Source organism: Ambystoma mexicanum, chromosome 6p (genome assembly GCF_040938575.1).
Source record: "Ambystoma mexicanum isolate Mex_15411 chromosome 6p, UKY_AmexF1_1, whole genome shotgun sequence".
NCBI lineage: Eukaryota > Metazoa > Chordata > Amphibia > Caudata > Ambystomatidae > Ambystoma > Ambystoma mexicanum.
Window position 1 is genome coordinate 1,207,698,307 of NC_090935.1, and position 25,407 is coordinate 1,207,723,713.

Below are 25,407 nucleotides of genomic sequence, written 5' to 3' on the forward strand. Positions count from 1 at the left end.
CGCATGAAGCATCCGTGATTATCCTTCAGTGAAGTGTGGAAAAGTTATGTTTTTTGGTAATTGGTCAGAAACAGGCAGCGACGCACGCATACCAATCAATCTATTGACTCACCAAGACAGGTACAATCAGGTGTGCTTGGCAGGTATGTAGCAGGTGATCACATTGAAGTCAATGGGAACTAATGCATGTTTTAATGTTGGTGAAGCGTTTCTGGGCGGCAAGGCCTTTAAAGTCAATGGGTGACAGTGGCGTATTGGGAGGTTGACAATATGTTCAAGCCGGGTGACGCCTTTTAAATGCAGGTAAGTTGAGAGGTATGCATATCGACAGGTATTCATACATGCCAACCCTCCCAATTTGGGCAGAGACTCCTTGAATTTCCGATTACAATAGTTGCTACTTTTCACTTTCTCCCACCTAAAATAATTCTAGTCCCAATGCTTTTCTATGGGAAAATTAATCTCTCCCGCTTTTTTTCAGGAAATCTCCCTCCCAGGTGCTACAAAATGGCACTCATAGGTATTGCCCACTGGGAAAGGAATGCTCCAAAAAACGCACAGATTGAAATGATGACTTTATATAAAGAAGAACATTTGAGAAGGTTTACAGCGTAAATGATAGTCCCTTAGAGAAAGGTTGCCAGAAGATTCAATGCATAGACAGTTGGGCATCTTGGGATTACTTCTGTTTCTCGGTCTGGTGTACCGTGCAAGAATCATTTGAAAAACACATTCCAGAAAAACGTGAGGAGCGTGAAAGACAGTCATAGTCCCTGAGTTACTTTGACTCTAGGGTCGGTCCACATCAATTAGACAAGCAGATTCTGGGTTGTCTCGCATTTTTAATAGTATTTACTCTGAACATTTTTACTGGCTTCTATCTGCTTCAGTGCAAAAGCATGCCCAAATCAACACGGTACTGTATGACAGCAAAGTAAGACACAGAAAGAGAGCGTATTTACAAACATGAAGAACTCAGCTGAGTCAAATAAGAAAATTAAAACCTTTACAAAATAAAAAGATCACACGAGTAGCGTCGACTTTGAGCTGTCTCTAAGCATAAATTAAATAAATAAACACATAAAATCAGTTGTCATTTTTTGCACCAACACCCCCTCACAGAGGGAGACAAATGTTTGCGTAATACGTAGGTGTTTGCTTGTGTGCCCTTGCGCGTGTCCCATGGAGAAAATAAATTCCAAGATGGCCGATTCGTTATGCCTGCCTAGAACCTTGAGGATTGTAGATTGTACGTGCTAGCCTCCAGCTACGTGAGCGCTCACTTCCGTGTATTCAAGAATGCATGCATGAAATGCCGATCATAAAAAGAGGACTGCACAGTTGATGCTCAAAATAGCACGACCACACCAACATGAAATATACTAAGATCCGGGACTGTATGCTGACAGAGATCAAGCGATAGCCACAGAATAACTTTAAACCTTTTCAAGGAACTTATACAGTTTAATATACAAATAACAAGCTCAACATACACCTGTTTCAGTTGGGTGTAGAATTTTCGTGTTTTTTTTGGCTCAGTCAATTACCAACAACGTACAGGCAGAAAGCCGATGGCCACCATAAGTTTCCCTTAATTAAACATGTTGCTCTTAATAGGGCTGCGATGCTTACTTGTGTATATAACAGCATGAGCAAGAGTATTCCGGACACAGACACCATGCACAACATTTGATTGCACAGTTGTAAGTAGGAGATGTTTTGTTGACAAGTACAATTACACTTGATCCACTGTTTAGGGCTCCCTCATGGAGATTTGCGAGCTCGTATGATTATCGTCATATTGACGCTGTACACGAATGCGCCTGGCTCCCATCTGAGGTATACCTTTTACCACTTGCATCATGTTATCAGACCATACAAAGACAGGGTTAGGTGGCTGAGCAGGGCTGAACGTATAGTGCTGTCATGATCCTTATATAGGTAGCATTGATCTCTCCCGCCGTTTCCCTCGCTCTCTCGCTCTTTCCCTCCCACTCTCTTACTCTCACCACCATACAACTTTAAGTCTAGCAATGGAGGAGGCTACCCAAAGAACAAAGTTCAGCCATTTTTGCACTGCCCCCATCTTGACCCTCCCCTGGCATGAGATACCCGCTAGCTAGCATGGCCTGCAGCACCACTCCCAGTTTCTTCTGTCCGTGGTTGGTGCTGCCGCGCGAACGTTCACAATGGAACAGGCAGTAACCGTTTCTCCTCGCAAATGGTCACCAGGTTTGAGCGCATTTTTCAGCTTTCACCCCCAGAACATCAGCTTAAAGTCCTGCATTTCAAACATGTTGCCTCCACTTGGAAAGAAAGATGTTTCCCACGCAGAACACGTAGCCTGGCGTCCCACGTGCCGAATCAAAAAAGTCGAGGCAAAGTGAGGTGGAATCCACACAAAAGTCCAGTAGATGCACAGCTGAAGTCACAAAGTTCGAAGTCAAATGTTCGTTTCCCTTTTTGTATCCACATCAAAGGCAGGAGTACATAAAGGCATTGTTAGATGTGGTGGACAGAGTTGTGCACCTGCCCATTAAACAGACTGGGGTTTTAAGGCCTTGATCTATGCAGAGTTACATGTAATACAGAAGCAAGGGTGGCTCAACATCACAACGATGAGGGAGACACTTCCGGGCATTGAGAGGATGATGGGGTGAAGGAGTGAAACGAGGTAGAAAACAGAAAGGAGGTCAAACGGAAAGAGAGGATGCAAGAAAGGAAGCAAGGAGCATGAGAGAAGAAGATACAACTTTTTTTTGTTATCAAAATAGTCAATACTCTGTCTACAGATGGAGGAGTGCACGTTGCTTGCCCTTTGAAAGCTTCTCCGCCTCTCTGTAAATAATACTGTCAGAATCAAGAACACACACCATGGAGTTCGGGGGGCTGTAGAACATGCCCGCTCACAGCCAACGGAGGAAAAGCCACAGGCTGCTAGCCCAGAATATCCAGGTAGACTGGGGAAGCCTTGGCCAAGTTCTGAAGGAGAATGTGGATCTCTTTGATGTTCAGCCTCATGTGGGGCTCCCTTTGCCAGCAGCCCAGCATCAGGTCATACACCTCCTTGGGACATGTGCGCGGCCGCTGGAGGACTCTGCCCTGAGTGATGCACTCTATCACCTACAAGGAGGAGAAGACAGGCAAGTGTCAGTCAACAAGCTCTGGACAAAAAAACAACACGTGTTTCGTGAACATGATTCCTGTACATGCCTGATTTATCCTATCCTCGTAATTTAAGCAAAACACCTTCGGCCCAATGAAAAAATGACTGCATATTGAAATATTGGAGGAAGCCTCCCTTCACGCTCCCGGGCACTTGAACATCACACTCTGTCAACGTCCTGGCATTTAGTGGCACCACATTTTTGAAAATACTGCGTCCTAGGCAGACCGGGCAACATAGCGACAAGAGGGAGGAGGCCATACATCCATGCAGCAAAGATTCATCATGAAGAGAAATTGTGTACATAGGTTTTCGTTGCATAATGACTATAACAGATGTTGACCTAAGCACTGAGCCATGGACTCATATTATCTAGTATTCTGCTCCGCTTTGCACTGGCATTATGCCGAAGGTAGCCTCTTTCTAGCACAGTCACAGTTTTATGTGCGTAATGTTGGTGTGGGGTTGGAAGTTGGTCTTCAGGAGCCTTGATGTCACTTGAATAAACCGTGCAGTCCTGGTGATTTTAGTTTACCTGGATTTTGTCTGAATGTGGCCCATGATTTTTCAGAATATATTGATTCTGCCGCTGGAGATTGAACAATCAGAGGGTAGTGATTCTGCCCCTGGTCTGAGCCATGCTGGTCTAACACAAAATAGAGGCCGATACTAAGAATGCCACCTGGTCCCCAGGGCAGTGGCATGTGGGCCCTCAGGCCCTGCAGAGGTGGGCTTTTTGGCAGTCACCCATTTGCACTATGTGACTTCTAGATATATAAGGCCTGCCCCAGGCGCAGGTGGACCCTAGAACATAAATGACAGAGAGAATGTGTACTGATTTGGGGTGAAAGTAAAACTTGTATTTGAAAGGTGCTTTAAATTACATTGATTCCTATGGACACACATTGGGCCTCATTCCGACCCAGGCGGTAAGTTACCGCCTGGGTCGTACCTTTACCACCATGGCGTAAACTATGTTTACGCCATGGTGGTTGGCGGACTTACCGCCCCATTCCGAGGTTGGCGGGGCGGTAAGTCCCCAATCCCCATTTACCCTTCCCCATTCCCATTTTTGCCCCATAGGGCATAATGGGAGTGGGGAAGGCGTTAATTACGCCACCGTAAATTACAGTGGCGTAATTAACAACAAGGTCCCTTAGCGCCATGGATTTTAACACCTGCTAAAAGCAGGTGTTAAATCCTCCATGGCGCTAAGGGACCTCGGAATCAGGCGGTAAGGGTCGGCGCTGTTTACGCTGCCGTAAACCCGTTACCGCCTGGGTCGGAATGAGGCCCATTGTCTTCTATGGACCCTCATTATGTTCAATGGACTGCATTGACTTCATTGGGTGGAATATTCCTATGGTCCCGTTTTTCCGCTCACCCCATCCCACAGATTCTGTTTATAGGCGATTCAGTTGTAATAGTTGTCATAGGTTACATTGGGCTTTTCAGATCTCCCTATCTCTCTAATGGAAGAATGTTCCAGGCACTCTTCCATCCTTACCTGTGCCTAACTGCAGAATGGCAGACACCTTCTGAAACATACACGTATTTATTTAATTTTATGGCAACAGAAAGCTTTGTGTAATTTCATGAATTGCTCATTTTATTGTGTAATGTTAATATTGGGAGTGGTGTGGTAATGTGTGTTATTCCGTTAGCACTTCATTTGCAATTGCTTTTGTATATATTTGCTGTAACCTTTCCAGTGTATAGGCAGTGCTGCTGTCCCAGTGGCCCCCTGCCACCACATACACTTGGTCTGTACCTTTGGTTATTTTAGCCCAGGCTCTTGGGGGCAGCTTTTTCCCTGGAGACCTTCTGGAGAGAATCAGTGTCAGCCTGTGCTCTGCTGTCAGGCGTGCCAGAGGACTGTTCCCCTGCTCCTGGAGGCCTGTCCCCCTGACTCCTGTGTGCTGCCCTAATGCCTAAATCCTGCAATTGGTGGGGACTGTGCAGGTCTTGTGGTCCCTGACTACATGTAACCACCCAGCCTCATATTGGGGCAGTTCCCAGCTTCTAGCAATCCATGCTTGTGAGCATCAAAACTGTCTGCTCCCTGCCCTGGCTGTCCCCCTGGTTTTCCCTGCTCCTCCAGTGTTAATAGGTGCCACTTTAATCTCTTTTTCTATTGACTTTCATTCTGTGATTTCTTTCTGTGATTTAGTTTACGTACAGTAATCACACCTAGAAGTCCCACCCGTTTGCCATTGAATTTCTGTATGCCAGTGATTCTGATATTCTGAAGACTGTTTGTGGATTTTAGACAGTTTCCATGGGGTTTGAAACTGTTCAGGCTGTATTTATGCATTGTGTGACACTTACAGGTGTGAAATATGCTGTAAACAAGTACAATGTGCTGTTAAGCTGTGTGTACAGGGAAGCTCTGTGTTCATTTCAAGGCATATGTGTACAAAGTGTTGATAAGTAAAGAAAGGTGAAAAGGGTTGAAACCCGTATGCACTGCACTGGTTTACCGAAAAAAACATGAGTTTTCCTTTTGTGTTGTTAAATAGGCATTCTACGTATTTCCCCAACCCTCAATTTTCTATTTTTTTTAACCCCCTATTTCTATTTTTTACACATCCCCTTTTCTGGGGTCAAAGTCACGCCACCTCTTGCTGCTTCTCATCCCTCCCTTCTTTTGGGTCAGGTTTCTCTGTCCTTTGGTTTCAAGGGGCTCTCCCCCCTCACTGGAGTCACCCCTCTTCTCGGGTCAAAGGGGATCCTTCTTCCTCACAGGAGTACACCCCTATTCTGGGGTAGATGGTCTTCTCTCTCACTCACTGGTGCAGAGCCCACTTTTGAGGTTCAGGGGGCTTTTCTCCCTCTCACTGGGGAATTCCCCTCTTCTTGGGTTTAGGGGTCTCTGCTACCCTCTCAATGATGCCGAATCCTCTTCTCGGGTTTGGGGAGGCTCACTACCACCCCACTGGAACAAACCCCTTTTTTGGGGTTCAGGGAGGCTCTTCTTCCCCTCACCAGAGCAGACCCATTTTATGGGGCTCAGGAGGCTCCACTCTCCCCTGGAGCACATCCCTCTTCTGGGCTCAAGGGGGTCCGTCCCTTAGTCTGGTGCTCTGTACTTCCTCAACAAATTCCTTGCTTAGCTCCTATCCCTAAAGACACTGCCAGTGTTTCTAAGCTTCAGTTATAAAAAAGGCTAACCGATTTATGGTGTTTATTTTGTAAGCATTACTGTCTGTATTTATCTATATATTTTTTTGTCATTGTATCCACATTTATATTTGTTATGTAAAAAATAAGTTTCAACTATTGCTTTTCTGTATTTATTCAAATTAAAAATGTAGAACGTGATTCCTGTAATGAGAAGCTCAGAGAGGTGGTTTCCTGCACTTCTATCCAAGATATATTTAACCCTTAAAACAATCACCCTAGTCCTTTAGACAACTCGAAAGAGAAATCCATCACTTTTTTTTAGCCTCACCACTGTGTTACTTTACACATCCATTGGCCTGCAAAGCACAATTGACAACTAGAATAGCTAATCAAAACACATGAATTTCTGCTTTTTCAGATTTTCACAAATAAATACTGTAAGGAAAGAGGGTGACTTCAGTGTGGATTAATGTGTAAAAATAGAAAACTGGGAGCTCTAGTTATAAAGCACTCACTGCTCTCCCATCGGCTGAGCAAATATTCACATTTATTGATTAATTTGCTTCCTATTCCAAGCCAAGGGAGGGATGTCTTTAAAAAAGCTTGCTGCCATTTTGGATTTCTTTCAGTTGATTTCAAAGTAAGGGAGTCAGCGCTTGTCTGCTGCTCTGCTACTGCCTGTACCTATGCACAGAAGTAAATTTGGAAGGTTTCTCATTTTGAGAGTTTCTGGTAGATAATAGCCCATCCCAAGTGACATGATAGTCTCTAGTAAGTTCCCATCTGTGCAAAATCTCTCTCTTTTTGAAGGCTGCAGTTGCAGGGGTAGTGGAAAACATGGGGTTGGCATAAGGTATGTTTTTTCCTTAGAGGATGTGCACCTGTTGAATAACGGGTCTCTCTGGATGTGCTAGCGTTTCCCCATAGCGTATGTTTCTCTGAATCCCAGAAAGCCGCTCTGGACTCCGCTCTGGGTCTGGATCTCTAAATCTGATGAATGTTGGGAGATGCAGTCCCCAACACCGTGTTTCATTGGGACCTGGTAGATTCTAACAAGGGGTTTGGGAATAGTTCAGGGCTGGTCCAGCCGCCAGTCCTACTCACAGGTGGGCTGGGGACTGAATGCGAGGTTGGAACTTTGACCTTGTCACACAGGACCACAGCTGAAAGCAGAAAACTACCATATGTGGTGAATGACAGAGGTATTAGAAGGAATAAAGCAAGGAAAAACAGCCAAAGCAATGTCAGACGCCAGAGGCAACTTACAAATAATGAGAGTACTGGAAACGTTGCGTGAAAAAACAAGAAAATAAAAACAACAGACCCCAGAGATAAAACACATAATTCCTTCTAACAAAAGCTTATGTTTGCAGTTATACCACATATGATTCAGTGGCAACATGTTGGATGTTTACCATAGGTAATTGCTCTTGATGCTATCGTTGGCATTTAACATAAATGGTAGATTGGCATCGCTTTTCACCTACAAGGAGAGCTTTGCTGACATATACACACCTCGTTGTTTGAAAGTTGATACCAAGGCTGTTTTCCATAAGTGAAGATTTCCCACAGGACAACTCCCAGACTCCAGACATCACTTTCGGTGGTGAACTTCCTGTACATTATGCTCTCCGGTGGCATCCAGCGAATGGGAAGCATGGTATGGCCGCCAACCTGAAACACATGAAAATAAGCATTGCTGTACTATATCTGCCAGTGCAACCGTATGCCAGACACAAGGCATTATCCTATATATGCTCTTACAACCCAGTAACAGACAGAAGGCATTGCCCTATATATGCTACTGCAACTCAATAATAGACACAAGGCATTGCCCTATATATGCTCCTACAACCCAGTAACAGACAGAAGGCATTGCCCTATATATGCTACTGCAACTCAATAATAGACACAAGGCATTGCCCTATATATGCTCTTACAACCCAGTAACAGACAGAAGGCATTGCCTGTATCTGCCCTTACAACCCCATAACAGACATGAGTCATTGTCCTGTATCTGACCTTACAACCCCATAACCGACACAAGGCCTTGCCCTATATATGCTCTTACAACCCAATAACAGACATAAGTCATTGTCCTGTATCTGACCTTACCACCCAATAACAGACAGAAGGCATTGTCCTATATATGCTCCTACAACCCAGTAACAGACAGAAGGCATTGCCTGTATCTGCCCTTACAACCCCATAACAGACAGAAGGCATTGTCCTTTATCTGACCTTACAACCCCATAACAGACACAAGGCCCTGCCCTATATATGCTCTTACAACCCAATAACAGACAGAAGGCATTGTCCTGTATCTGACCTTACCACCCAATAACAGACAGAAGGCATTGTCCTATATATGCTCCTACAACCCAGTAACAGACAGAAGGCATTGTCCTATATATGCTCTTACAACCCAATAATAGACACAAGGCATTGCCCTATATATGCTCCTACAACCCAATGACAGACAGAAGGCATTATGCTGTATCTGCCCGTCAAACTAATAGCAGACACAAGGTGCTGCCCTACGGCTGCCCTCTCGACCCAGTACCAGACACAAGACAATGGTGTATGTCTGTTTCAACTCAACACCCAATACAAAGCAATGAGCTCTCTCTAGTTTTTCAGCCCAGCACCAGACTCAAGGCAATGGTTGTGTAAAGTGATAGACAGTCTTTCCAGGAAGCTCGTTCAGCTGACCAAGGACTACACTGGGCAGTAGGAAAACCCTGATGCAAGTAGACCCAGAGACTGCCTCCGGGTGGTAGCGATGCACATTAAAAGTCCACATAACATAACATAAAGCCCAGGCTTAATACCAGTTAGTAACTGAGTAGAGTTGGAAAGGCAGCATCAGGAACACAGCTGCTAAATGGCCTGGAATGTGCGGGTCTGGCCCACAACTGTCAGCAGATTTACCCAAGATGATAAGATTACCTTCAAACCCACGAGGCAGGATCTCTCCCTCCCCATCCCCCATTGGAGAAGTTTGCTTTGTTTTTCCCCGTTTTATGACATCACTATGGCCGCATGTGCATCACCCTTAAAAGAGGCTTGCATCTGAGTGCATGCAGAAAACTAGGCAAGGACACAACAGCTGCACAGGTGAGCCATTCCCGACTTAAATGGAACTTGTGGACTGCCGCACGTGTCACTGCTGAGCATTTCTCTGAACTTCGGCCTTTCTCAAGCTCCAGCATTGGCTGCAGAATTGGATTTTTTGTAAAGACTCACAAAAAGCAACATTTACGCATTGTGTTGTGGGCTAGAACGGAACTTTGACATAGACTGGAAATTCTTCAGAAATGCCTTCAGAGGAAACCAGCGTTGTCTCCCAACCACTCCCTCCGCCAATCCAGGTCCATCTTTTCTCATGACAAGGCTTGCGTGGTGTATCTCAATGGACTATGACTGACCTCACATGTGGTGAGGAATTCGACCATCCTCACGGTGGGTGTGCACTCGCGTTGGTTTTTTGACATTTTAAAAGAAATTGAATGATGGTAGATGATCCTCCAGAAAATGTGCGGGGCTAATCCGCACACATATTCCTATGCTCACCACATCTCTGATTAGTATGCAAAGCTGCCACCAGCAGAGCTAACAAAGGACAGGGAGGATCCATGGATCCTTTGTTAGTTAATTAGGCTGGCCATAGCAGCAGGACAGTTTTGGCCTTCCCCTTCAGATATGTCTTGATGTACTCTTGGCTGTCATATCCTAACTAAATATGACAGGGGGGACGGTGCCTATAGGCTGTGTTACAGAGTACACTGTGTTTGCAGTACACGAAAACACTTTTTTGTCACTAACCTCATCCGAATTTGAACTATATGTTCTTGTATTGTGATTGACAATGATAGTCATAGTTTTGTTTCTGTTTTTATTATCAAACTTCACTGAGAATGATTTTTTTTTTTTTTTTATAACTCTGTTTATTGAGTTTTAAAGCATAACAACATAACAAGCAACATAAATCATCGGCATTCAACAAATGAGAAGGGCATAGCATGGCAGCAACAGAAACATTGTCCAAGGCAAGAGGGGCAACACCAGGCCAGGGGCCACAGGCAGTTGCATGTCAAGGCAGGCAGGTGGGGTTAGGCAAGATGTTGAGTTGTATCGACCGGCGGGGCTTACTGCGCGTCTAGCCATTTGCCCCATATTTTCTCAAATTTGCGGGGGCAGCCTCGTGCATTGTAGATCCGGCGTTCCGAGGCCGCACACCTGTCCAGGTCGTTCCTCCATCGGTTCAGGCACAGTATTACAATTTGTAAGGTTTATCATGCACGGCTAAACGGTCAAATCCCTTAGCCCCCAATAGGTTGTTTTGCACTACCTGTGCGTTGAAGGGAGGGGTGACCTTGGCTCACCTTTTTGTTTTGTTTGAGCATGTTTCTTAGCCCTGCAAACCTATTCCATGACCCTTCTTTGGTTGGTGGGAGTCAGAGGGCCAAGCTGATATTAGCATTGTCATGTTGGCACTATGCAGAGAAACTCAGTAGATCCAATGAATATATTGGATGCTGGGGTGGTTAAATGTATTGGCAACAATATTATTTGCACTAATATTGGCAATGGATATGATGGACTGATTGGCAATCAGTCAATTAAAATAATTACATTTAATAGAACGAAAAAAAAAGCATAATTCCCAATATTCACATACAATAATACAGGTCTTAATGACAGAAATTATGCGGGCTACATTGGTGGAATGTATTTAACATTTTGAATAAACTCTGTCCTTTTCAGCGTGGCCTATCCCCACTGGTGTTTTACTTAAGGCTGCTCAAACCCCTTTCTGTAAGACAGTAGGACCCCGTGCTTTTAAAGGGTGTTCCCGCCTTTGCATGGGACATTACCTCGTTAAAGAGAGGGAGGTCCCTTTACACTGGCGCATGCCCACAGTGAAGTACATTTAGCAAGGGAACTGCAGTACCCAGGCCATGTAGGAGGTACCTTTCACTGTAGAAGCACTCGCCTATCGCGCAGGCCGGTGAGTGCCGAGGGATGCAGGGGCAGGGACATCCGTACGGACCATGCGGGGGAACTCACTCAAAGACAGAGACCCCCCTGGAGGTACGCTGGGCCACTCCCTGATGCTTGCTGCTTGATGCCCGCGGCAGAGCTAGGCAGCCTATCTGGAGGGATGTAGCCTGACTCTTCCCAGGGCCCCCACGATGGTGGGATTGAGGCCGCTCTTGCAGAGCCCTCCGCTCCATCACAGGGTGCTGAGGGAAGCAGTCTACCTCTGGAGGTTTAGGCTGTGCACGTGGGCCTCATTACAAGTTTGGTGGTGCAGTAAAAAAAATGGTGGCAAATCCATTATCTGCACTTTATCAGCAGTAAAAGGTTTACTGGCACCTTTATCGCACTCACACATCCTGAGAATGGAGGGAAACTGGAGGAGGAATCATAGGGGGAGGTTTCTCTTCCACTTTGACTCCACAAAATGGAGGATTTACCATAGGGAGAATGACCACCCGTGGGAAATCCCCCACGAGTCCCATGGACCTCTGCGGACTCCAAAAATGGGGATTAACACTACCTTACTGCAATGTGTAATCTGGCAGAAGCCGCAGATTGCGAGCAGCGGTAAAAGTAACTGAGTTTGGCAGTATTTCCCAAAAATACTGCAGCAATACTACCAAACGTGGTGTACATGGAGCACAATGCACCTGGTGCTATGTTCTGTCATACTGCCCACAGCCTAGTATTAGCTCGGTTCATACACATATTACATTACTGAATCATGCAGATGCTATGAAGGGAGCGCCTGCTATGAACATCACCCTGTTCAGGCCCTCTTTCGCACACAGCCCTGCAGTGTGTGCCAGGATTCTGTGAGTTCTTGTGATCAAAGACGCGGCAAAATATCAGTGGCGCACAATAATGATCCCAAGTGTGGTTGAGTCGGCATCAAGATCTAAACCGATTGCTCGCACGATCCCCCTGAATTGGCGTGAGCTACCTGATGTCCGGTCCCCCATGCCACCCAAGGTGGGGAGTGTGACAGGAGACATGGCTGTGACTTCACATACTTCAAAGCTCGGGGGTATGGTATTGTGTATTTATATAGCGCCTATACACAGGCAAGCGTTTCAAAGCGCTCAAGGAGGAAGACATCTTGTTCGATCGGGAAACATAACGAAGCGTGCAGCAAATGAAGCCTCGAGACCACACCCGTCTGCTGCATTTACTTATCATGCCCATGGCGATAACTCAGCTTGGGTCTTAAAACTTTACTCACTCAGAAACCCACAGCAGGGCAAAGAGCAGGCCCCATTAGAGGGAAATTAACGGTCATAAGCCTTTGGTCTCATTAAATATTGAAGAATGGCTCTTAGTCTGCCTCGCCCGGTCGGTAACTGTCAGCAGTTTCCTTTGCTGTATCTCCGCCATCCATGAAGGGACACCAACAGATATAAGACAGCTGTGTTTTTTGCACACCAGTTGTTAGAGACAGGGAAGCCTGCACCCTTTCCCATACCCTTGCTGTTGGATGCAGTACGTTTAGGTATAAGTCAGGCCAGGCTCCAACATTCATAGTTATTTCCTCCCATTGTGTACTTTGTCCTGGCTCCTGTCCTTCTTTGTTTATCTCTGCCCATTGTGATACTTAACCTGTCCTCATCCCTCAATTATTTGATTTTGGCCTGGCTCCTCCTGTTCACTGATTTTGTTCCCATGGTTTTTTCATCAGGTTCCTGCCCTTCACTGCTCATTTTTGCCCATTGTCATCCTTCACCTTGCCCATTTACTTCATTGTTAATTTCTGTCCATTATGTTCTTTGACCTGGCTCTGTCCCTGCATTGTTTACTTTTCCCTATGAGTACCTGGGTGGGTGATTGCAGCCAATCAGTGATTTCAGCGGGCATTCCATAGAACCTGAGGGCTACCTCCTCTGCCGCGGGTCGCAATTGCCCCCCACCCTCCTATGTTTGTTTTCATTTCCCAACCCCCTCCCCTACACCACTTACCTTAATGTTGGGGCCGCCGCAGCAGCAGCTTCCCTCCTCCCTTTTCCAGCTGCAATGGTAATAGAAGAGGGGCTCTGTACAGAGCCCGACCTTGTAAAACCATGGTGGCCATCTTGGATCAGTATTTTTACTCATTGAACGTGACGCTATTGGCCTCCTGTTCAATGAATGAAAATGCTTTTCATTAGCACCCCGCTTTGGTAACCCAGGGTGCTAATGACGTTAACATCCCGTTCCAAGGACTGGAATGGGGGTTTATGTCCTGGAGCCCTTGTTAACTGCCCTCGCGAACTTGATAATATTTGCAAGACAAAAGAACAATAAAATTGAGTACGACAATAAGCAAAAAGAGGGCTGAGCAGGTCTAGATGGTCCCAACAAGAGAGCACATGAGGAGGAGCTGCCCACTTCCAGCACTTAAACCTCTCCAACAGAGTGCAAGAGAGGGCCGGGGACACTGTGCGCAACAATGTGAAGTTTTGCAACTAATTGTCAATCAGCCTGTGGTTTTGGTCTTACTTTACCCACTATTCTGTTTTGGCTTTAGCTTTCAGCGCTGACAAATGGCAATGTAAGATTTATTAAACCTTTGCGCTCGAGAAGAAACGGTGCTGTGCTGAGCAGCTGGCCCTTCCCGGGGAAGATTAAACTGCAATTAATCACAAATCACAATTAATCAGTGCTCAAAATCGAGAGTTGGACTGTTGTCACCATCATAACGATGGCCACCAGATGACTCCATGTCACGGGGACACCATGCCTCAGTGTTGGGCTTATATTGCTCGATCAATTGCATTGTGGGAAATGTAGTTTGGGGTCAGCCCAACTGAATACAATGGACCAAAATAAAACTACAGTAAAAGGTAAACCCTGAAATGTATTTGGGTGTCTCATGCAGAGGAGTCATCCGATTAATGTTCTCCTAACCCAATTCTTAGGAAGCATTTCCACTCTCATTTACTTGGGCAAAAAGGCATCCATGTGGGCGTTACAACTAGCCCCATTTCTTTGCCAGTCCTTTTTCGCACTTGCCTCAGGGCCACACACCTCACCCACATTTTCTGCACTTGAGAAATAACCTAAGAGAGTGGCTCTCTCTGCACTTACCCTGTCTCCACCGACCCGGTGCACTTGGACCTCCCCCTCCCTCTGGCCGTCTTGCAATTGCACGATCCATACGCAGCGCACCTGAAGATCGTCTGTCTGTTCCTCTTGTCTTCACCCCCTTAATTGCACTGGTAAAAGTGCAGTATCGCTGTAAGGCCTATTTGCTGTATCCCAAACTGTTAAATGTATTTTACGCACTTACTCTGCCTGTGCAGGCTGTTATCGTCTTAGAAATTCAAGGACTCCGAGCGACGGCTGTTTTTTACCCATGTTCACACCCTCCTTCAACACTTTGAAACACTTGCCTGTGTATAGGCCCCTTATAAATAAAGAATACCATACCATACCATAGATGTCTCTCGTTAGTAAACCTATAGCAAAAGCAAAAAATAATGATGCACACTGACATGCAAGTCTCGTACCCCAACCTTGTCTTCGTATGTTAAGCACTAGAGGGCTGCTGGAGTGACCATACTGTAGCCCCGGTCTAGTAATATAGTCACCAATGCAGCAGTGAAACTAGTAAGCACTTGCAAACTGATACATGCTGCTAGTCGTAGTTGTGTTTTATGCTTTAGCTTTTCAGTTCCCGTCCCCGGCGAGCCCAGAGTTCCAGGATGAAACATAGGTTTCATCTGGCGTCTCTGGGACTTGGGGGCAGGTGCACCAGACTTGCTCCCGAACTACACCTTGTGGCAAAACGAGACCACTTTTTAGGGTGCATCTTAAGGGCCCTGAAATGGTTAAGAGACATCCCTGGCATCAGCTTAGTTAATTCCTTGCTCATGTTATGGTTGTGAAATGTGCAGTGGATGGTGTCCTCTCTACCCACTGCCAAGAGCATCTGTCACTCAAGCAACCATTACATGAGCTGGGGCTGTCACCCAGAAGCAATGCCAGTCCTTCATCCTGGCCAGGAGGATAGCTCGGGGGCACGGTCGGACTGGGGAATAAAATGGTCTCGGGCACCAATGAGAAAGTGGCCCACAGTGGCAAATGGCAATTCAATCCTTTTGTCACAGACTATTTGAGTAGTACTCAAGGGGGAGATTTTTGATCAAATGTGATGCAAATTGTGCATTTTAAAGACTATGTATCCAGCAGCACTGGTCAAAACTACTAGCCGAACGGTGAAGTAACTTATCAAACTGGCCCACAAGGCCCAAAAAAGTAAGCCACATCGACCAAAAAAACTGGCCCACACTAGCATTTCGTGTTTTTGGTTCGGGCATTGCCCTGTTGCCCGGTCCGAGCCTACTCAGGGGCAGCGAGTTCGTTCCACGCTTTGAGGCTGGCATCCAGCATGAAGCGCGATATCAAAGCTGAATGCATTTTTATTTTGTTTTCTTATCTACTCTACATGGCAAGCAGCACACAGCCCCGTGAATCCCCCAACTTTCCACACCATTTGCCAACAAGAGCCAAATGGACTCTACAAAGGTACCCTGAAACAGTAGCGACCTGCCTGAGTGAACACTGTGTTCAATGCGCGCACAGCCACGTGCCTCTTAATCGTACCCCCCCCCGATGGGACGTGTATTCCCGCCTAATGCCCAGAGGCTGAGCACGACTCGCCCAGGACTCAGAGTCGGCGGCTGCATGGTGATGAATGCACCTGCGGAAAGAAGCCCACCCTGACCGTAAAGCCGGCTGGCCAATGGCCGCTCCAGGGCGCCGACCACACTCCTCAAAACAAGATGCCGCCAGGCCAGGAACCGCGGAAACACAAAAGGCTAATCGGCGACCATTAACATCTTCCCACAATCTACTTAGTGCTCTTCACATTAAGATTTCATGATGCTACAATGCGTGGTGTTAACGCCTGGCAAGCCATTTTATTAAATGAAACAAATCATTTTATTTTTTTGAAGGAACCGCTGAGATGTTACCGCAGCGGAAGTTTACTGATAACCCGGTCTCTTCTCTCCGGTGTCCTGCAGGGCGAACAACACAAACCACACAACGGTGCTTACTTATCGAATTAACCACTGCTACGCAGGCATTAGGCCTGCTCTCCTCGGCCACCGATGGCAAAAGCAGGGCTTTCAGTGGGCCGGAGCTGAGCCCTAGCAGTCTCCTGAAACTTTGATCCAGTTGGGGTGCTGCCAGGGCTTCCTCATCTCCCACCACCCCACCAGTGAGAAAAGTCAGTTTGCTGTATTGTCCCATGTTGGGGACTCAAACCCAAGCCTAGCCACGGTCACAGCACATTCTGCTATTTCGGAGATGCTGCATTTTTGTTGTTGCTTGATTCACTAGACTGCTTGACACATAAAGCCAGTGAGCAATCAAGCAGCTATGAAATAGCACAGCACCAACAGAGCTTGGGTTTGAATCCCCAGTGTTGACAATAACACAATAAAAGAGACCTGAACTCCACTTATTATTGTCCCGTGAGGGGGACACTTCAGGCCATGACCATCATTTCAGCCACACCCACTTCTTACACCCCACCCATCGATTTCTCACCCCACTTAAAGCACTAAGTAAACCCACCCAAACCACAGATATGCAAGCAATCTCCTATGAAGCACATTGCATGTACACTTCATTCATGTAGACTAACAGCGGGAAGCCTGAAAACTGGCCTGTATTTTGCTGCATAGGGAGTTGGAGGGGTGGGGGGGGACTTACCTAAACAGATACCAAACAACAGACAGAATGCTAGCATGGTATAACTGATATTTTCCAGTGTCTATTTCGTGACCGTGAGAATATTTATATAGGGGGAGACAAAAGGGTATATTGATTGCCGCTCCATGTCAGAGGCCAAGACTTCCAAGTACTTCCTGGCACAGCCAGCTGCCCCCTCAGTGTGCACCGCTTACGTGATGGTGTTCAACCTTGCGGGCATTCTCAGGTGGTAATGGCACCCAGACCAAGTTATAATTCAAGAGCGAAGCATGGGGCATCCAGCACTGCCACCAGGGCAAGCCTGCAAGGGAGGGTGCTACAGAAATTATCACCGCAGGATGTATGGTGCCTGTGGTGCTCAGGGCATTGTTTTTTACATGAGAAGTGGAGCGCACAGAGAGTGCAAGTTATTTATCAAGCTAAAAAAATACAATCTACAAAAAAACATGGCTGCCAAGGAGATGGTGCAGGGAACTCGTGCAGTGCCTTCTTCATTTCCATGGGCAGCCAAAGAGCAGGAGTGCTGCAAGGGTGGGTGGGAGTAGCCAGCGGGCGGTGAGTGCAGTTTGGAAAGGGGGTGGCGGGTGAGGAGCAGAGGGATGCAGGGCGGGATAGTGCAGAGCCATTGGTGCAGAGGAGGCGACCTTGCGGAGTGATGAGCTGATCCAAGCTGCTCAGAATACAGGTCCTACTACTTGGTACGGCCCACGTCCCGGGCCCTATGGTTGGCTGAGGTGTGCGTGCATCCAGGTGCCAATCTGTAATAAACAGTCTATCCAGCTCTTAAAGAACAGAGAAGGAGGGTGTAAGTGGGCATCAACAATGATTTAGGTGGGTTGAGAAATCGAGAGGGGCTGCAATGAGGGTGTGTGGCCTAAATTATAGGCGTGGCCTGAAGTGTCCCCAGCACAGGACAATACAGTGCCGAATTGCACTGTGCTGTTTCATTCAATAGACTGTGTCAAGCAGTCAATTGAATGAGACCAATAGAATCCAGCACCTATGCAATAGCACAGTGTGATGGCTTGCCATAAACAGGGCTCGGGTTCGAATCCCCAGCCTGGGACGACAAAAACATTGCTTTTTGGACTGCCCCGTGCTAGGGATTCCAACCCGGGCCCTGCCACTGACAAGCCAGTGTTGCAGCGCACTGTGCTCTTTCATAGGTACACAATTTATTTGGTTTTATACAATAGACTGCTTGACACATAAAGCCTGCTATGGGCTTCATGTGTCAAGCAGTCTAGGAATGAAACAGACGCTATCCCCCACCTGAATAATAGCACATTGCAACATGGCACTGGCTAGTCACTGGCAATACGTGGGTTCCAGTCCTGGGCATGGTTGAGTAACAAAAAGGGAGGAGGGCTGGCTGGGTTAATGAGAGCCCAGTATCAATCAAGATTTTGGGAGACTTCCACAAGCCCCGGCTAGCCCCGGCCGACTTAAAGCCCTGTTAACCAACCAGGTGCGTCTCATGTCGTGCTGGGGCACTGCCCCTTCATATGTGACACTCTGCATCTCTAAAGTAAGTAGTCCCGATGTGCAGGGAGGGCTGTGTCATACATACTTGAAAGCAGAAGATGGACCCTGCACAGTAAGGCTGTGCTAAGGCTGAGTGAGAGATGAGCCAACTGCCCAGAAAAATTAAAACCACACAATATCAGCTGACTTGACCTAAATTAGGCAGGTAGCGAAGGCCAATGCTCTCGTTGGCTCGACCCCTATGACAGATTAAATAGAAGCATCGCCGGCAAGAGGGCATTCCCCTATGATTTGAACAATGCGTAATAATTATAGCCGACATATTGCTCCCAACATGTGGTGTCTGGGGCCCTTTGGACTGTGTTACCATTTTCATTTTAACCCTCGCTACAACCGTGCATATGCGTCGAACCTATTAAACAAACGAGTTCTCTGTTCGCACAGTTTGGAAATGTGCAAAGAAAAGGTGACATTGAGTAGTTGCTGCTAGGTTTCGTGACATGTTCTTATGGCAGGGTTTTGGAGAAGGTTTGCCTGCGCCTAGACCACGTGTGGAAGAAAGAAAGCCCGTGTCCGCTGTAATAAACAGGGAAGGGCGCTCTGTTCGCGAAGGTGCGCGGATATTAGTAATTGAGACGGTGCTTCTCGTCGGCGCAGTGGGATTTAGTTGGGGTTTTATGCACTGATTTGTAAGGAATGTTTATTGACTGTAAAGCACCAATGTGCTTCATGACGGCGCATAAATATTAGAAGACGCACTCATAAATAAGAGCCATTTGGGACGCCAAGGAGTTCCTCCCACTTAGAAAGGTGGCAAACGTCGCGAGCGCAGCGGTGCCACGAGACTTGCCATATGAGGGTTGACGGGCTAGTTCCTCATTTTCTCATGTAAGTACTCACGGCTCCAATACCCCTCCTGTGCCGCGGTGCATGTGTGGAGAACAGGTGTGCAAAAAGAAGAAGACCACTGTGCAGGGCATCAGAACACCCGAACGCGAGGCACCCGGCACGCAGCGCGTGCTTTACGACGAGTGTGGATACACTGTGGAAAAGTTCATGCCCGAGAGCTTCAGAGAAGTGTAGAGCTGCAGTGCTCGCCGGAGCCCCTAGATGGCGGTGGCGAGCCTCCGCAAAGAAGCCCTGCGCCGCCGTCCATTTTCCCATTATTTGTCTGGATAGACGGAACTTTAGTGCTCATTCCGGAAAGCTTTTTCTGTCGTTGTGATACAATTTTGGTCTCCTGGGTTGCTTCTCTAGCTCTTTGCCCTTCTTAAAAAAACACAAACACTTAAGGGCTCTATCAGCCTGTGGTCAAAGTTAACATCGCAGCATTGCCAGCGCTAACACTGAAATTGAACAGAAAGGCCTCTGCTTCTAGGCGTTTCTTGTTTTCTAAGCTTTCTGTCCCACTCCATTAATCAAGACGTATCTACGCTTCTGGCATTGGGTCCCATTGAAAACGTGTTTGTACATCAGGCTCTTGGTGTTTTTTTGTGGTTTTCGGTTGCGTGAGTGGGGCAAAATGTCAAAACGACCCGCCTTTCGGCGTTGGAAAGGACACATGTTTTTAACATAGCACCAAACACTGGTGGGACTGTGTTGTGTGCTGCTCGCAGGTTTTGCTATAAGGGAACGGATGCCGGGCAATACCATGATTGTCAAAGTGTCGCGCAGTTTTAGACACTTGTGAAAGTGGGTCTGGGATGTATGTGTATTTAGGGTGCCAACTCTTTGATGGTATTTTGCGGGACACTTGACAACAAAGCGGCGATGACGTCACCACGCCATTCACGTTTGGCCCGCCCCTTTTTTAATTTGCATTTTTTAATGTCTCCTTTAGAGCCCGTAGGTCGAGCTGTAACGCTCTGACACCAGGCTTAATTGAAATGCAAATGGTTTGTCCTTGGGAGGTGATGGTCACGTTTTTTAACTGCAAACATGACCATCATTACCCAGGAACAAACCATTAGCATTTGAATAAAGCCAGGTGTCGCGCGTTACACAGCTCGACCTGCAGGCTCTAAAGTAGCCGGGGGTTGCAGAGCCACTGGGGAAAGAAATCAGCAGGCGGTAGCGCCGTGCTGTGTAAATGCGCACTTCAATTCGCAGAGTGGCTGTGATGGATGCAGGTTGTCCTGACAAAAGTCGGGACAACCTGCGTCCCGCACAGCCACTCTGCAAACGGCGGGACAGAGTCCCTGATTGCGGGACAATCCCGCGAAAAGCGGGACAGTTGGCCACCCTATGTGTATTGTTGCCATTCTTTTTTGTTGTTTATTTTGTCCTTGGCTGGATTGCCTCTCCCCCTGAGCCTAATGGGTGGTCCACTCCCCACAACTTGTCATTCCTTATCAACATCTAGATATACATGTGCTCCCTTTTTACTTACTTAAGGGAGTTTTTGCTCTTTTTTAGACAATTAATTTCAAATAAACTTATATGAAGGGAACATCTATTTCCTACGTTTTGTACATATCTGTCTGACGTTTTCGAATGCACGGAGGTCTCGGGAAGTATGTTCCGGAGACGGGGAGCCAGAAAGCTATACGATCTGGCCCCAGTTCGGCTTTCTGGGCCTCTAGCTGCTTCAAGTCACCACTAGCTGCACGAGCACTGGATGGAGTGTAAGGTCTTAGTTAATCTGGGATGAAGGATCAGACCCTATTCTAATGAAAACCGCCCGCTCCCGCGGTGGGAAGCCCTGCAACAGCACAAGAGCGGGGCGCATTTAATTTCAATAGGGCACCTTCCGCGTCTTCTCCCACCACGCCAGCTTGGGGGAGCCCTTGAAAGACTCCCTGAACTTGCATGGTGGGGGACTAATGGCGCCCTGGGCGGTTGCCCAGGCAGCCCTGCCCTAAGGCCGGCCCTGGCTATAGGAGTGATTGATGGCCAGGCACAGAGCCTTAAAGGCAATCGCAAGTCACTGGAAGCTAGTGTGAATAGCGTAGGGCAGGAGTGTTAGGGTCACTGTGTACTGAGTTCACAATTGGTCTTGCAGCCATATTTGAAACCCCTGAAATTAGCAGAGAAGAGAGGCCGTAAGGCAGAGATACACACGGCCTAGAGAAGCTGGGATACACAATTGCAAATATTGCAGATATTCTAAGTGAGTGGCAGGAAGGGAGAACAATGAAAGGGTGTAGAGGTGGTGCCACTATGCACCACTGCACTGATCTCTGACCTGTGAATTGACAACATAGAGATGAAAAGCACCCCCCAGACAGTGAATGTGCCAAGAGTCAGGAAAGGTGCCCTCTTCCCATCCCACAATATGGATCTCTGATTTTGGAATTAATTTTTAACATGCCAATAACTGCTCAGAGACAAGACTGAAGATGATGGCACCAACACAAAGTTGAATAATCAGTTGGGTGTCATTGGCATAACTCCTTGTCATGTGTACTGAGGGAAGAATCGAAACTAAAAAAGGAGCCGCGAGATCTCAGTGAGCAGTTACTTAGAAATGAAGTAATACCGTCCGTCTAGACCAGCGATATTCAAACTGTGTGGCGCGCCCCGCATCCCTCGGGATGGCAGCCCAACATGAAATGTAAAAAAAAAATACATTTTTTTTATATTGGAAGAAATGGAAGAAATGGGCAGGGGCGGCTCACATGGTCGGGCTGAAGCAAGAAACTGTCTCAGGCACCAATTAAAAAGTGGCCCGCAGATGTAAATGGATATTCATGTCTTTAGTTACAGACTGTTTGAGTAGTACCCAAGGGGGTGCTTTGTGTTAAAATGTAATTAAATTGTGATATTTAAAGAATATTTTTTCAGCAACAATGGTCAAAATTACTAAATGCATAGTGAAGTAACTCATCAAATTGGCCCACATTCGCCAAAAAGGTGACCCATTTTGACTGGGCCACACTAGCATTTTGCATTTTTGGTACAGGCATTGCCCTATTGACCTATAGGTCAGTCAGAGTCTGGCGGCTCATCCATAATGGGAAGGGGCTGCCCACCCAGTGGCCCCCTCACCCATTTAGTAGGAGCTAAGGAGCCAGCCAGCGAAACAATGAGCACTCCCTCATCTGCCTTTTCCAGGTGAGGGAGTGCTCCTGGGCTGACTGAACTGTCAAAGGGAAACCGTATTTCCCTTTGACCGTTCATTTTAGTTCCCCAGCCGCAAATGCTCACTGAGCCATGCAAGTGCTGGGGCATTTTGCTTCGCCAGCTTTGCATAGCTCATTGGAAATGCTGGCTGGGGCACTGCATGTTTGTATGTGCAAGGGGGAGCTCCTGCGCCTCCTCGCACATATGGACAGAGCAGCCTGGAGCATGGCGTTTCAGCACCCACACGCAGGCTAATGCAGAAGGTACGCTTATGTTAATTTTTTATTTATTTAGACATTTGTATGGATGCGTGTATGCTTGTGTTATGAGTGTATGGTGATGGATGCTTGTGTGAATGATAGAGTGATTGCTGCATGAATGTGTGTGTGTTAGTTTGCTTTGGTCCGTTGAGCTGATTTTGGCAAGTGGTTGATAGAGGGGGGAAAGAGGGTTGGACAACAAAGGCATTTTAAAAATGCCTAAATGCCTTTGTTGCACAATCCCCCTACCCACCTGCCAAAATCAGCTCTCCTTCTGAGACGCTGTGGAGCCCAGGGGACAGGGGTGGTATTTTTTTTACTGTCTATCATAGATGTCCAGTCAAAAATACCATGTTTTCCCCCATGGCACCCTAGCGCCTTGCATGCACACATAATCATGTTGATTGTGTTAGGCCCACTGGGGCCCAGATGACAGGGATGGCATCTTTTTACTGGACATCTATCATAGATGTCCAGTAAAAAATGTCATGCTCACCCGAGCCCCCGCCCCCCGCTCCAATTGCAAACTATTTGGCTATTTACCCATTTTTTTTAAAGTATGCTCTACAATACAAGATTTTAAAGCATTATTTAAAAAAAAACTTCACTGGGGGAAAAAAAACCTGAACCCCCTTGGGTTGGTTAGGGCTCCCTCACTGCGCTCGGTCGCTATGGCATTTTTGGGGGAATGTCCACTTAAAACATTCAAAAGCCGCCACTGGCCTTCAGATTGTTTTAGTAACAGGATGAGGGGAGCCCAGGGACTGTGGTGGAAGCCATGGGATAGTGGTGGGAGCAGCGTGGGGAGAGCCCAGTGTCTGTGGTGGGGCGTAGAGAGCCCAGGGACTGGGTAGGAGTGGGATGAGGGAGCCCAGCAACTGTGATGGGAGCAGGTGGGGGAGCCCAGGGACTATACTGGGAGTAGGGTGCGGTGACAGCGCACAATAGTTCCTAGGGTGTCCAGGCCAAAGAAGTTTGAAGACCAGTGGTCTAGATCCATGGCAGTCACTCTTGTGCCTTCGCAGCAATCATTCGCAGCATGCCAGAAATGTTCTTGGAGACTCAAACCCAGCTAGAAGTACTGATTCAGCAGCATGCGCAAACCCAACCCTGACTGCAGGGCTTTGACTGACAGTCCCACAGCCATTTTTATTTTATTTGCATGTATGGGATTCGAACCTGCACACTGCCAGTGGCAGGCCAGTGGCACCTTGCACTGTGCTAATCCGTAGCTGGTGTGTGCTGTTTGTTTCATTCAATAGACAATGTGTCAAGCAGTCTTTTGCATGACACAAAAGTCCAGCACCTACGAAATGAATGAAACAAAAGAAATGCACCACCTACGAAATAGAACAATGCTATTTTGCAGGTGCTGGCTTTCTTATGTTTCATTTAATAGACTGCTTGAAGTATGAAGCTCATAACGGCCTTCATGTGTCAAGCAGTCTGTTGAATAAACTAAATAAATAGTGCACCTGGATCGAAACCCCAGCACGGGACAATAAAAAAAAAACAATTTTGTTAACTGGCCCATGCTGGGTTTTCAAACATGAGTCCTGCTGGTAACAAGCCCGTGTTGCATTGCACTCTGCTATTTCATTTGGGCTCAATTTCTTCTGTTAAATGAAACAAAAGAAATTGAGCACGAACGAAATAGCAGAGTGCAACGTGACTTTGGTTTGTTAGCAGCAAGCTCAGGTTCAAATCCCCAGCACAGGACAGTAACAAAAAAATGAACACAACGTTTCTTATTTCTGGGAACGCTTCAGGCCACGCTCATCATTTAGGCAACACTCCCTCATTTCAGCTCCCACCCTCGATTTCACACCCCACCTAAAGCACGGATTGGCCACAGCCCTTTCCGTATCGCTATATCCCTGATGCATTTTGAATACACATTGAATTTAGCAATCTTTTCCTGGAAATCTTGTTTATTCTTCAATTAAATCGTTTTGCAATTAGTAGCTCTACCTTGCTTGCACCCTGAGACAGTGACACATTTTGGGCACTTTCCTCTGCTTCTGGCACCACTTTTGCCAAGATCCGGGTCTGCAATTAGCAGCTCGCCAGGTGTTTTGGCCCATCCCATGACTCTGGTGATCTCTGAAAAAAATGGCTCTGCCGGCTACCGCTCATGGGAGATGTAGTCCAAAGTTGCAGGCCCCATCCCTAGACACTTGAGCATAAGATAGAGATTGAAATATGTATATGAAATGCATTAGTGAACTCTGCCGAGAGCATTAAATAGATGTGAGACATAGGGCCTCATTACGAGGTGGGCGGTAAGGGGTTAACGGTGCCGGTAAAGGCGCTGGAGCTGTTAACCCCATACCGCCCTATTACGAGGTCCCCTTGCGGGACCCGCTCTGGACGTCTGGCGAGGGGGCCAGCTTGCTAACAACGGGACAGTCATCAACGGGCCTGTTGTTAAAACGCCCCTTATTCCCATTGAGCCCTATGGGGGCTCAAATGGGAATGGTCCGGGTTCCCTGAATGGGGAAATACTGGGCCCTCCAAGGTCGGAATAGCCCGGTATTTCCCCATTCAGGAAACCCGGACCTGAGTTTGGAGGCA

The 25,407-nt window shown here is 47.0% G+C and overlaps 1 protein-coding gene across 6 annotated transcripts in view; it reads right to left on the minus strand.

Moving 5' to 3' along the window:
• Nucleotides 1–562: 562 nt before the first annotated feature.
• Nucleotides 563–25,407, minus strand: part of NTRK2 (neurotrophic receptor tyrosine kinase 2) — a 663,657-nt gene continuing 638,812 nt past the window's right edge. For all 6 annotated transcript variants that reach the window (XM_069625860.1, XM_069625859.1, XM_069625858.1 and 3 more), the window contains 2 exons: nucleotides 7,805–7,963; nucleotides 563–3,123 (listed from right to left, as the gene is read on the minus strand). In XM_069625860.1, the coding sequence (XP_069481961.1) occupies nucleotides 2,938–3,123; nucleotides 7,805–7,963 (345 nt within the window). In that variant the 3' untranslated portion in view covers nucleotides 563–2,937. The remainder of the gene's footprint in view (nucleotides 3,124–7,804; nucleotides 7,964–25,407) is intronic.